The sequence below is a fragment of the Peromyscus californicus genome, unplaced genomic scaffold (assembly GCF_007827085.1).
Source record: "Peromyscus californicus insignis strain IS unplaced genomic scaffold, ASM782708v3 Scaffold_20__1_contigs__length_68692818, whole genome shotgun sequence".
NCBI classification, from domain to species: Eukaryota; Metazoa; Chordata; class Mammalia; order Rodentia; family Cricetidae; genus Peromyscus; species Peromyscus californicus.
The window spans coordinates 20,949,204-20,963,200 of NW_026294503.1; the positions used below are offsets into that span (position 1 = coordinate 20,949,204).

The 13,997-nt window shown below is 43.8% G+C and overlaps 1 protein-coding gene across 5 annotated transcripts in view; it reads right to left on the reverse strand.

Moving 5' to 3' along the window:
• Enpp2 (ectonucleotide pyrophosphatase/phosphodiesterase 2) overlaps positions 1-13,997 on the reverse strand; it is a 114,345-nt gene that overhangs the window by 15,370 nt on the left and 84,978 nt on the right. For 3 of the 5 annotated variants that reach the window (XM_052747819.1, XM_052747815.1, XM_052747817.1), the window contains exons 14-19: positions 13,779-13,810; positions 12,932-13,059; positions 11,020-11,107; positions 10,782-10,869; positions 9,530-9,714; positions 5,854-5,905 (exon numbers count right to left, since the gene is read on the reverse strand). In XM_052747819.1, the coding sequence (XP_052603779.1) occupies positions 5,854-5,905; positions 9,530-9,714; positions 10,782-10,869; positions 11,020-11,107; positions 12,932-13,059; positions 13,779-13,810 (573 nt within the window). The remainder of the gene's footprint in view (positions 1-5,853; positions 5,906-9,529; positions 9,715-10,781; positions 10,870-11,019; positions 11,108-12,931; positions 13,060-13,778; positions 13,811-13,997) is intronic. The other 2 variants (XM_052747818.1, XM_052747816.1) reach the window with 1 other exon arrangement.

Genomic DNA, 13,997 nt, shown 5'->3' on the forward strand with positions numbered 1-13,997 from the left:
CTTGGAGCCACATGAAAATCCTTCTCCCTTTCTGTTTTCTTAAACATTCACTCCCACAGTAACATATGCTTAAAATTTACCACAGAATCTCTACCAAAAAAAAGCCTTGCCTTTTCCTGTGTCCTTCCTCTCCTTTGCCTTACAAGCATCTATTGTCATTTATGGCCATCTCGGCCTCCGTGGGAACTGATTCCATGCTTCCAGTCACACTTTTTGCTTTCCAAATCCATCATTAAAGCATTCTGCTGCAAGCTGGGCGGTGGTGGCACAGTCCTTTAATCCCAGCACTCAGGAGGCAGAGGTAGGCATCGCTGTGAGTTCGAGGCCAGCCTGGTCTACAGAGTGAGTTCTAGGACAGCCAGGGCTACAGAGAAACCCTGTGTCAAAAAACCAAAAAAAAAAAAAAAAAAAAAAAAAAAAAACACAAACAAACAAACAAGAAATAATATTTGTAATTCATCCACTTGCTAAACCTTCCAGCAGAACAATCACTTTATGAAGACAGGGGCTAAATCTGTGTTACATAGTCTGTCTCCAACAATACCGATCACATGTCTACATTTGACAGACGAATTTTAAAATGAAGTCTGGGTGTCCACATGCAGCCTGTCTAACAGAATCTTGAGATAGAGTAGGCTCATCAGGGTCACCTCTAGTGATGACATAAATTTACACAAGATAATTCAGATGTATGGCCACGCAAACTCTAGGCCCCAGCATCCAGCTAGTTATTCTCCCTAGTCTTTTGGGCCATCTCCAGTCAGGTGCTATTTGCCCCTTTTTTCTATTGAAGGGTGTATTGGAATGAAGGCACAACTCTTCCTGAGCACAAACTCTGCCTGAGTAGCACCTGCCAAGGTGACATTAGGAATGCGCAGTGAGGACAAGCATTTGCATCAAAGCATCCATCAGCACTTCAGCAACAACTGCAGCCTGAGATAGTGTCTCCTAACAATCCCCAGGAACGTTCTCAGAAAACAACACCCAGACTTGTGTCAAATCGTAGCTCGTAACCCTTGACCTCCCAATGCCTTATCTCACTCAGAAATGCTACATCACTGAGAAGCAAGACTAGAAAATGTTGAGTTCCGTTTTCAACCAAATGAGCCATGGTTGTAGCTATAGCTGGTCAGTAAAGGGTCCATGTTCACCTTCAATAGCAGCAAAGAAGACTGGTAGGTGAAAGTTATTAAAATGTAGTGTCTGTCATCAAGACCTTGAATCCTACTATAAGTCACAAGCGAGTACGGAGCTGGTTACTTTCCACATGCTTTCCATAACACATGCACAGACACGCCTATATTGAGAAAAACAAGTTTGTCACCTCCCTTTTTTAGCACACAACAGTCTTCAAAAAACAATCCAACAGAAACGGGAAGCATTTCAGGATTCGAAAAGGCCCTGGAGATCTCTCAAGAATAGTCAGGATTCTTCTACCCAGTCAGCAAAAGTTATTGTCTTTTTTTTATATGTATAAATTAACCTCATATGGTGTGTAAAGTGCCAAACATACATAGGCATTAAAATGGCTTGAGTTCCTTTTCAGACAAAGGTGACAGCGTACACTTGCTTAAGAAAATGCCAAGGGTTCTGGAGCCATGGAGAAAAGAGTAAGGCGAAAGTGACTGCTGTAGTTCTTCCTCTTCTGGCTATCATGCCAGAGTTGCTTATGAAGAGAGTCTACATTTCCCATGCCATCCATCCCTGCATCCGCTGACTCAGCGTCACAAGGAAATGAGTTCTGATTGCCCAGCAAATCTGCCACTGTACCAGCGGTTTGCGACTGGGAAACAACAGCCGTTACGCAACACAGAGTCAGAACTTGCCTCCTACCTAGAAATGCTAGGACTTCAGCAAGCCAGTTTTGAAGACTATAGTGTTCTTTCCAAAGGCCTTGATTGTCTAGCAATCTAAACATTGATAGCAAAGCATCACCTCAGACTAATTTAGTACTTTTTTACCTCAAATAGACTCCAGGCGGTTTCGCGACTGGAATATGCAGCTTTTACATGTGCTCTACATGGACATCTGACTTATTTCATAGGGTACAACATGAAAACAGCAACACAGAAATGTTGCAGTGTTCGACATGACTCATTCTATAAACTATCAGCTATCTGCATCTCTATTAAACTAAAAAACAAAACCAGAAATATCTTACATTTGCATATGAAATATTAGATTTATAAACTACTCTATAAGGCTCGATACATATCTGAAGTCAGAAAGTCAAAGTAGTTATTCTGAATATAATACATGTGCAGGCATGAGTATGCACACACACACACAAGTGATTCGTATTCACAAGGTTCTACTATAGCAGACACTAAATATGTTGAATGGGAACCCAGATGTTTGATGTATGAGACACTCAAACACAGAAGAGGCCCCCTTGGTGTTGTAGAAAGGAATGAGACAGAGCTAAGAAAGTGATGGAGATGGAATTCAGGGGACGTAGAAGAGGGAACCCTGAGATTTACACCAATTCCAGAATCTAGCCCAAGAAATGGTTTTCACATAATGCAACGATGCTAGACAGCTGGTTTTATTTCAGGTCTCTCCTATCCTTAAAGGTTGGTTCCCATAGGCCACGACCAGACCAAATGCACAAGCTACTGCCGTGAATTGAGACTTACACGTCCCCCACAGGCTGCAGTTTGAATGCTTTCCCCAGCTAGCAGTGCTGTATGAGAAGATAAGAAACCTGAAGAGGGGTGCACCTGGCTGGCAGAAGTAAGTTACTAGGGGCAGGCCTTTAAAGGTGATAGCTAGGGCCCTGCTTCAAGTCTCACTCAAGGCTTCCTGTCTGCCACACACTCCAGTCACTACCGTGAACCGAGCTGTTCTGCCATGTCTTCTCCCTCATGATAGACTGAAATCTATCTGGAATTACTTTCATGCCTCAGATTGGATCTGACAGGCATTCTTCACAGTGATGCAAAAGGAACTAATCCAGCTGTCATGATTTTCCCCTAACATTTGATGCCGTTCTTTTACAGCAAAGGGTTAAAAACTGTCAGTGGCTGGGCGGTGGTGGCGCATGCCTTTAATCCCAGCATTCGGGAGGCAGAGCCAGGCGGATCTCTGTGAGTTCGAGGCCAGCCTGGTCTCCAAAGCGAGTTCCAGGAAAGGCGCAAAGCTACAGAGAAACCCTGTCTCGAAAAAAAAAAAAAAAAAAAAACTGTCAGTGATGTTGTTCTTTCAGACAAGCCAGAGTCAACCCCAGCTACGGGCCCAACAAACACCGAGTGAGGACATGTGGTTCCCCCCATAAAAGCATCTAGACTTCACATGGGTCTGTGCTAGGTCTACACATGCTGTGGTTGTTTAGCTTGGGGTTTCTGTGGGACTCCTAACAGTGAGAGTGGGTGTCTCTGACTCTTTTGCCTTTGCTCAGGACCCTTTTCCTCCTACTAGGCTGCCTCATCTAGCCTTGATATGAGGGTTTGCGCCTAGTCTTACAACATCTTGTTATGCCATGTTGAGTTGATATCAGTGGGAGGCCTGCTCTTTTCTGAAAAGAAATGGAGGAGCAGTGGATCTGGAGAAGGGAGGTGGGGGAGAGCCTGGGAGGAGTGGAGGAAGGGGAGGCTGTGGTTGGGGTGCGTTTGGGGTGCTAAATAGATAAATCTGACCCTTCAGTGATGCGTGTAAGACACTTACGGTCAACTCTGAGCAAAGCTGTGCAGAAGAAATGTCACTAACAACAGCTCCTTCTAGCCCTGGCAGCCACACGTTCACCAGCACAAGGCCTCTTACTGTCATGCTTGGAAGTAGGGCTAGGTTAAGGGAGTGATTTCATCATGTGAACACAATGCCGTCTCACCAACAGACTAGACGCAGAAATTGTCCGTCAGGTGGAAACACCTGGAGTTTACATCAGCACCAGCACAAGAGTCCACTGAGCGCTGTCAGAATGCACAAACCAGCAGTCTTTTGGAAGGAGCATCTTGGTGCTGCTTCTTGGGTAACTGACTATTTGGAAATCATGACACTCCCTACCCCATCCGCCTGGCAACTTGCAATCTTTGTTGTTGCTGTTGTTTGTGTATAATGACACTACCGTACACTAAGAGTTAAGTGCCAAGCTTTCAAGTCATTTGTAGAGTTTGTGGGGGATACGCAAAGCTTCCACAGGCAAAGTCCCTCCTGGAATACTGTGCTATCCAACTACATGCCAGAAAGCCTGTGTGTTCTGTGATCCAAGGGTAAAGAGGGAGGGTGGTGGTGCAGAAAAGGAAGAAAGATGAAGATCTTTTATAGAAAGGAAGCAAGGCAAGTAAATGAAACCCGTTGCGGCCTTCCTCAACCTCTGCTTGTTCCAATGAGAAACCATACGGTAAACAGGACCACAAGGATACTGATGGCTCAAGGGATGGAGAATCTATGTGCATCATTAGCACTAGATGTATGGCTGCCATGGTGCTCTATCTGCTTCTTCGACCCCGCCCCTTTTGTCTCGGAAAGTCATCCCACCTTCAGAGCAGCCCCCTACTCTCTCTTCTAATTTTCCAGAACTTCAAAATCAAGAGGAAGAGCTAGGTATGGTAGCACACACCTTTAATCCCAGCACTCGGGAGGCAGAGACAGGCAGATCTCTGAAAATGGGAAGCCAGCCTGGTCCACATAGGGAGTTCCAGGATAGCCAGAGCTACACAGTGAGACCCTGTCTCAAAAAAACGAAACAAACAAAATAAATCAAAAGGAAGAATTTGCCTGTTAGACTGTCTCATTGTTCCTAGTGACTTTCTGTCCTAACCTGCAGCCGTGTCCCTTGCAGAATAGCCCCAGTAGAAAGAACTTCCTCTGCACCATTGACAACAGGAGTCTCCCTTGTGCTGGTGAACTGGGAGTAGGAGGGACGTCACTTGATAAAAGCGGAAGTGCTGATATCGAGTTCACAGGTCTGTGTGCTGCCGTGAGCATGGCACATCCCTCACTGGGGCAATGCTTTCAGCCCAGATTCCACAGGCAGTGTAGGGGAGTCCACTTAGCCTACATTCAGCACACTACAATGTGAACAAGACACGCGTCCTCCTTCCTTGGCAGGAACCACTGGGACGCTTGTCTACTCTTTCTGTTTGTCTTGTGTTTAGTTTTCGACACATCACACGCTTCCAGAAGTTTACTATCACATGCTTGCTACTGTCATATATAAGATAAGAGGAGAATGGGTCTGGGTGGAGATAATCCTGGGTGTGATGAAGGAAATCTCATTTATTCTAGGAACCTTTCTCCATTACAACTTACCTGCCGATCCTTCAGGCAGTTGAGCTTTAAGCACCAGGAGCTGATATTCATCACTATGACTAACATTCCCAATACAGAAGCTCCCATTAGCAGCTTCATTTGGGACCCATCAGATACCCAGTAGATGTCTTCCTTTTTTTTTTAGAGTTTAAAAACTATTAGAAGAAATCAAAAAGCTAATAGAATTTCCCCCACTAGACAGCTGGTACCTTGTGTTCATAGATATAAAAAAAGTTTGCAATACAAATAGAACTTTTTAAAAATATTATTCTGGTCCTATAGAAAATAGGATGTCTTTGATGTTTTTTGGTTGGTTGGTTGGTTGGTTAGTTGGTTGGTTTGGTTGGTTGGTTTTATATGTATGAGTGGTTTGCCTGCATGTATGTCCTTCAACCACGTGTGTGCATGGTGACCTCAGAGGCCAGAAGAGGACATTGGATCCCCTGGAACTGGAATTACAGCTGGTTGTGAGTTGCCATGTGGGTGCTAGGGATCGAACCCAGGTCTTCTGGAAGAACAGCAAGCTATCTCTCCAGCTCCAGTCTTCAATATTTAAAAACTAGAAGTCAAAACTTACTTTGTTGGTTTTGAACCTGCCCTTACCTTCTGTGGACCCTTTGGTGTGCAGACGTTTATTGAGCTCTTCCAATTTGTTCTTCACATGTAAAAACCAGAAAAGGAAAGAGGAAGGCACATCAGAGGTATTCTTTCTTTCTCCTTTACCCTTCTTTCTGCTTAGCATCTTTCTAAGTTCCAAGTTTTGTCACTGTGGTAAATTCTCCTGGGTGGACTGTTTTATCCCCCATTTGCATTCTAAGCTGGATCCCTGTGTCTGTGAGCACCTTTGTTAATCTCTCTGTGACTCAGTTCCCCTTCCCTTCACGCTGTGTGCAACCACAGTAGCTTCCCAGGCTGGTAAGGGTGGTTATTTGGGCACATACATGTAAAGTAGTTACACTAGTGCTTCCTATCTCAGATTAACTCCTGTCTACACTAAAACGATCCACCAATCCAATGTATAAAATTGCTTTTTTCAAATCCAAATAGCAGTGACTCAACACTTCTGGAGAGTAATGACAGAGCAACTCTGGAAAGTCAGTGCTCAGAATTTGTACCCATCACCTACCCCTGAGACCCTCGAGCAATAACTATACAACCCCATTTACAATAGCGTCCTTTGAATAACTGTAAAGCTGATATTTGAAAATTACCAAATGTTCTTAGACAGGAAACTTAATAAAAACGGCATGATCTATTTATATGTCAAATGTAACTAATTAACATGAAAAATAAGTGAGTTAAATGTTCATATACAAATCCACATAGATGTATCCCAGAAATAATGATGAGTCAATCACAGGATTCAAAGGCTACAACAGCAGCCGCATAAAAATTTCCCATATGCAAAAGTATACCATAGATTATTTTGAGACATGCTAAGATACTTCGTGTACTATTTAAGAGCTATATAACAGCAAAGTAAAAGTACAGAGTCAAGAATTACACATGACTTTCAGGGTCCCAATTAATACTGTGCTGGAAAAGAAAGGAAGGAAGGAAGAAAGGAAGAAAGAAAGAAAGAAAGAAAGAAAGAAAGAAAGAAAGAAAGAAAGAAAGAAAGAAAGAAAGAAAGGAAGGAAGGAAGGAAGGAAGGAAGGAAGGAAGGAAGAAAGGAAGAAAGGAAGGAAGGAAGGAAGGAAGGAAGGAAGGAAGAGAAAGAAAGAGGGGAGAGAGAGAGAAAGGGAGGGAGGGAGAAAGAGAGGGAGGGAAGATAGATATTTTGAGAAATACTTTAAATAAAGACAATGCAAACTTTTTGGAATAGAGTTTATGTCTTATAGTCTAAAGGCTTCCTTACTAGAGGTCATTCAGAGAACAAATGTAACTATAGAGTCCTCTGAACTTATATTTGTGAGCCCCTTGATAAGTTGATTCCTACTGATTTTGGCAGCCTCACACCTCCAGCTTCTGAACAATGCCTCCTCTTCACTCAATAGCCTCCCTGAGTCTAATCAAGAGCAAAGGTAGGAAGGGGGTAAAGGGATGGGGAGGAAGGACAAAAGGCTTTGTAGGCTTTTGTAGGCTTATTCTAGAGCCTACAAAATGTGGCTCCTGTGCCCATAGGAGTCCTGGGAGGGGACAAATGGTAAGGGAAAGAGATTGTACAATAGGAGAATTACTGCCCATTTTTCTGAGACTAATAAAAAAAAACTCACACTTTGACCTATAGTTAAACAGCATATGAAAATGAATTAACATTCTTGCTTGGTGCAAGCATCTTCTCAAGTCAGTGTGGAAGCATTGGTTCATGTCTGCTAATAGAAACACTGGTGGGGATGCTCTCCCTCCTCGGCCCTGCTGCCTACTGCAGATAAGGGAGCTGACCCTCCCCCTTACCATCTGTGGCATGCAGGAAAAGTGGGCCTTGCTTCTTGCCTAGAAAGCACAATAGAGCTGACCCTGTTGACGGGAGGGGGGACAGGGCAACAGGGGGGCAGGGGTCCTAAGAATGTGACTGTGGGAGATCTGGCCCCACCTCTCCTTTGATGGCCTGGGCCAGGGAGAGATGCCACCTCTTAGCCACCTGTGGCAGGTGGAAGAGCTGGCCCAGAGGTCACAGGAGCAAAGAGGGAGACCTGCCCCTCGCCAGCTGCAGCACTCAGGAGAGTGGCCCCTGCACCTCATCTGAGCAAAGCAATAGAGCTGGTCCTGATGGTGTAGGCGAGGGAGAGCCAACCCTGGGACATAAAAACAGAACAGGTCCCGCCCCTTGCTCATCTCTGCAAGGGGTGAACTAGCTGAGGCAATGCCAGAGAGCTCACATGAGAGCTGGTCGTGAGAATGGGGAAGATTTGGCAGGCTGACCAATCCTGCAATTACTCAGATCCAGAACTAGGGTTATGAGTTGGCCCACCCTAACATCCACCCCATCTATGATCTGCTGAAGCACATAAAGGGGCCGGTCCTGAAGACCCTAAGCTGCGGGATCTCCATGACACAGGGCAACAGCAGGATATCCGAGAGGAGTCCCAGTGAGGGCCCAGCACTGATAGTGTAGCAGAAACCAGAGACCTCGAACCAGACCAATGACTCTGCAGTGAACAATTGCTCGTAAAAATATTTGGATAAAAGCGTTCACTGTATGACTCACTGTGTCACACTGTAACTTCCAGAAGAAGATCTTTCTTTCTTTTTTTTTTCTTTTTTCTCTTAAATTGTATTTTATTTTGTTGGAAGGGGGTGTTGCTAAGGTAGAGGGCAGATACAAAGGGTTAGGGAAGTGAATAGGATGGAGATGCATGATGTAGAAGACACAAAGAATAAGTGAAAAGAAAGTTAAACAAAGAAAAAAGAAGAAGCATTGGTTGGTAGCTATAAACATCTTAACCAACTTAAAGTTTCAATGAGCAAATTACTGCTTAATACTTTGGAGGTTTGTTTTTTTTTTGGGGGGGGGGCGTGTTTTTTGGTATATAAAAACTGCCCCAATGAAGTATGGTGGGTGGTTTCAACACCCCCTCATTCATGTTGTACCTTCCCCACCCTGCTCTGTGTCCCTCAGGGTGAGTTCTAGGGGCTTCATTAAAAAAGTGAATTTGCTCTTCGGCTCACAATTAGGCTCTAGCATGGAAGACAACTGTAGTAGAGTAGAGGCCATAGTGACTAGGGTGTTACGCTACCAGGTCACAGGCCACAGGGTTTGGGCTGCAGAATCCTAACAGACACAATTCTCTCTCTTTTCTCCCTCCCACCCTCCCTTCCTCTCTCCCTCCCCCTCTCCTGCCAGTCTCTGTAGTAATTTCCTATCTGGCCTCATCTTCCCAGCCTTGGAAGGTATTCTGCTAGCTCCAGAATATTTCCCATTGCCCAGGTTTTGCAAACAGTTCTCTCAAATCCCTTAAAATCTCAAATGTCTTTCAAAACCATTTGGTCTAGCTACCCGTTACCTATGAGAGCCGGGAATCAATGGTAACACACAGCTGCATAGAAGAGCCAACTTCTGACTGCAGAGTGTGAATCCAGAGAGTAACATTGTTACCCTTCATCTTCCAGACCCTCACTGTCTAAGGTGGTAGCTGCGAGCCACATTCAGCTTTTAATCATACTTAAATTTAAAATAATGAAATTAAAATTTTCAGCCCTTCATCATAACAAGTCACTGGCTCCATTCTGTATAGCAGAGATGATAATCAATGCGATTATCACAGAAAGAGCTACTGCACAGTGCTTTATACACCAAACAAACATCTCCGTGGGAAAGCATAAAGATCATTTCTACCTTTGGCTCTACCTTATCATCACAGGTGCAGCCCAGGTCAAAATCAGACTGGAGGTACATAATCCCTGGGTAATTAGGTCTGGTGACTTCCTCTGGTACTGTTGGCCTAAAGGTATTGGTCCGCAGTAGGTGATTCAAACTTCCATGTGTCCCATTGTTAGGAGCTGGTTTCAATCCTAGGAGATCTGATGAAAAGAAAGAAAGGGATGCAGGTATTCTCAGATGAGCTATAGTAAGAGTCAAAAGCTTCCACCTTCCAGGAGTCTATAAATATTGAACACAAATCACAAATTGGACTAAGTTACCATTTCTGCCACTCCTTTGCCATCTTCTGAATCTTTCTGATCATACAATGCCTTGCTAACACTTCTTGAAATAGCCCTGTTCATTGCTAGAGCATGAATACAGACATTCCCCAAAATCCCTGAGTGGAGAAATAGTTTACTCAGTCATTGCCCGTGTGTGTAACAATGTTGGTACCGTCACCCTCCTGCACGTCTCTGGATTTTTTAAATCCAAATTTTGAAATAAGACATAATCAATAAATACCCACAGCCTGCCCTCTAATGCACTCCACAAAAGTGTGGGGACAAGAGCAGGCTTTGGCCATGTGCCTTAAAGGGCTACCCAGGGATGAACGGGCTGATTTCACAGCAAGTGAATGGTTGCCAAGTGGGCATACAGGGACTTGCCTAAGCTGAGAGGCAGGACAGTGGAGAGCTAGCAGCCAACCTCGGAGAAGAACCCAGGAGACCCGACTTTCAGACTCCCCCTCTAACCACCAGACTGGCACTCCCTTACTAAATAGGAAAAGCTGTCCTCACTCAGCAATGAGAAGCTCAAGGAAGAAAAATAATTAGAAGCACATAAATAGCTGGCCGGGGTTCAAGCTGGCAAACTTCTCACTGGACTGCAGTGAGAGAGAGGGAGGTGGGAGAAGGCTCTGTCTGCATGGAACTCTTGCTTCATCGGGTCTCTGACCAAGGGTGTCAAACTGTAATGCTGTGTTGGATCAGCCAAAGGCTGCCAACAGCAACACTATGAAAACTCCCCATTAGTCAACTGTTGAAGGGACACAAAGAAGCCTTAGAAGGGGGTGACATTCTGTCCTTTGAACCAATGGGCAAGTTACAATTTTTTTTTTCAGAGAGAGAAGGTCTTAGGAAATAGACACCTCATTTCTTCTTCTAGCAGTAAGGAAATTCACTGACCAAAGATTGCTTCATCGAGTTTGATTGAACGAGTGACTTACCACACATAACATTGTAAAGCTCGATGTTTTCAAATGGAGGCACTTTAGTCCTGTACTTAAAAGTTGGGCCGTAACCTACAAAAACAGTCTTCCAAAAGAAAGGAAAAGAAACACAGTTAACCATCCCTGCTTCCACTAGCAAGATTTCTTCTCTGTCTGAATTCCCAGAAGCTTCACTCGTCCCGTGATGCCTCTTCCCTGCTGAGAACTCAGTTTCAATTCAGTTTTGTGGTCATACCTGCATGCTGTTGACCTTGTTATCAAAGCCGTGGTCACCCTGGAAGAAGCATTTTCCCGATGGCTTCTTATAAACGTCCAAAGGTTTCCTACATTGAAACAATTTTATGGTCAGTTAGGATTCTGCCCCAAATCATGCTGATAGAAAGCAAATTTGGGGTACACAGAATCCCTGAAAAGGACTGTCTGAAGCCCAGTTGTCTCTGTCTTAATTGCATCACTCCCACGGCAATGACGAGGTACTTCTGTTCATCTCTCTAGTGTTATTGCCTTGCATATCGCCCCGGGTTAAAGGGGAAAGTTTGAAAAGAAGTTGATGTACTCTCTGTGCCTCCTACTTGGACTGATCAGCTCTCCCTGCCATGTGCTCACCAGGCTCAGTCAGTCCCAAGACACAGAAGGCATTTTCAAATACGTGATGTTGAATCAATTCGTGGAGATCTGCATTCTATAAAAATATTTGTATGCAAACTTACCTAGCAGGATAATAAGACCAGAGTCCATGAAAGTGGTCAATTTAACACTAACCATGGCATGGCTAACAAAAACCTGGCCTCACCTAGAAAATGTATTTAGAAGTAGGGAATGAAAATATGCAGGTAAGACATCACAACAACCTAATTTTACCTCTTGTGACAGAAAGACCCCTTTTACGTAAGTGTTTTCTGGCCTCTTCTACCACCCAAAATGTTGATGCTTAATAATGTAAGTATTGCCTGAGTACAGGCAGGGCACATATCAGTGAAGAATAGTGCTTGGGAAAACAAAGGAATCTAACAAATGGATTTCCACCCTAGAGGAACTTGGATTTAGGATAGTAATACCTATGTATAAGAACTCAAGTTCAAGAGTGAACTTCAAAAGATTAGCACCTGCCTTTGCTCTTCACTAACTTGCTCAGCCAGTGTCATCTTTAACTTAACTTCTGTTCCAAGACACAGTTTCATATAAACTAGACAACCCTCCAAGTTCCTTCTCTCCCTAGGTGCCCCTAACATTAAAGGTTCTGCAGAGGACATAGTCCACCAAGACATTTTGGCCACATCTCTGTAACATGTCTACATGAATTCCTGTCTGTTCTGCATGGTTTCAATGATTTCTGGGTTTCATATCTCTCTTTGCATAATCCCATGTGTTTAACTATTTGGTCTTTAATAGTTATAGTAGATTACATGCCATGTCTGTTTAAGTGTTTCATATTGAGACAGTTCCTAGACCAGTGTTTTTCGTAATCATCTCGTGCTTAGCCATTAACTATTATAAACTACTGCCTAGCTTGAGTATACATCATAGTTGTTCAATTAGTACTACGAGCATATTCATCACACTTGTCTTAAAGTCAAAGTTGAAGCAAGGATGAGTGAGAAAACACTACTTCTAGGTCTCCATAAAAATGACAAAATCTGTGGTGATTGACTCTTTAGAAGTGGCAGAACCCCCAGACATGCTCTACAGCAGATTCCAAAGCAAAGGGTGGTCTCCTTGATCTGGGACAGACTTTTGTAGTTCAGAAGAAGGCAAACATTGGTTGTGTTTTAAGCAATGTAAAACATGTCCACAGCAACAGAGGTTTGAAGATTAACATTTCCAGGGACCTTCTACCAACACAGCTACAGGCAATCATGTCAACCAAGACCACATCAGCAAGGCCTTAGTTGTGCTCCAAGTTGTTCAAGGGATAAAAAAATCTAGAATGTCTCCATAAAACTTGTACACAGAGATGCATGAGAAACTAAAATAAGACACAGGAACTAGAGATGGGTTATTTCTATTCTCCTCGATTATCTACTACACAAAACATTCCAAACAATTATTTCCAGCCCAGATGTTTTTTAACGATGACCAAGAACCTTAAAGGATTTCCAGGTGACAGCAAAGTGCTGGTAAAGACAGAGACAGGCTCCCCACGTTACCTTGCAACGTGCCATCTGCGATCCACCAGTAAATGGATATCCTCGATTCTCCTGTTGTTGGCATAGTGCAAACGTTTGGGAAGGTGCTGTTTCATGTAAGGCTTAAAGTGCTGATCTGGTTTTTTACACTGAAATATAAGTGAATATTGGTCTTACAGAGGGATGTTTTCTACCGGAAAAAAAAAAAAAAAAAAAAAGACCTAGACTGTCTGTCTCTTGAAAGTTGAAGGCAGTGTTAGCCCAACAAAAAGATGGTTAGTAAATAAATGAATTTGCTATCCCCTATTAAATAATGCATGCTAAAAGCAAATCGGTTCCAAGGGAGTTAGACAGCTTTAGAAAGAAGTCATAGGTTATCAGAGCATATGAGGACTTTTTAAGATAAATTCCTGACTCGTGAGCCCAACTGAGGGCAGTTCAAAACTCAAGGTCTTTCCCAACTGCCTCAAGTGGAGGAGTGGGAGGTGGGCTGGGAGGAGAGCGGGAGACATGTGCAGGCCTATCTGATGATATGCTCAAGTGCTTTGAACTTTCTATCTGTGGGAAGAGGGGATAGAAGATGCGAACAGATCTGTTCCAGAGTGAGTAAAGATCTGATTCATCGTGAGCAAATACTTCTCAGCTTAATAGGAAGAACAAAGCCTCAGTTTGTATCATCGCCAAGACCATTGGGGAGTCTACAGCTGACCACAGGCCAGAAGTTTTGAAAGCTTAGAGGAAACAAACACACAGGACTGCAGGTCAGTGAGGAAAATGTTCCTACCCACCCACGGGGAAGGCAAACATGGGAAGGTGAGCATGTCGAAGCTGCTCCAAGGCCAGCGGCCTAGTGGCTTGCAACACTTACCGTGAGATTAGCAATAATGGCTTTAGGGTCATCTGTGCAGAGAAAGGGAGAAAGATTTCAAAACATAACCACAAAGAGAGGTGATTTCTACAGAAAGAGACTTAATGCTTCCACCCCATTCCATGCCCTTTGGAACGGATGCGTAACTAAGTATAGGTGTTTAATATTTCAGGAACAGAGAGACCACTAGACAAGTGGCACAAATCCTGTAGCAATCTG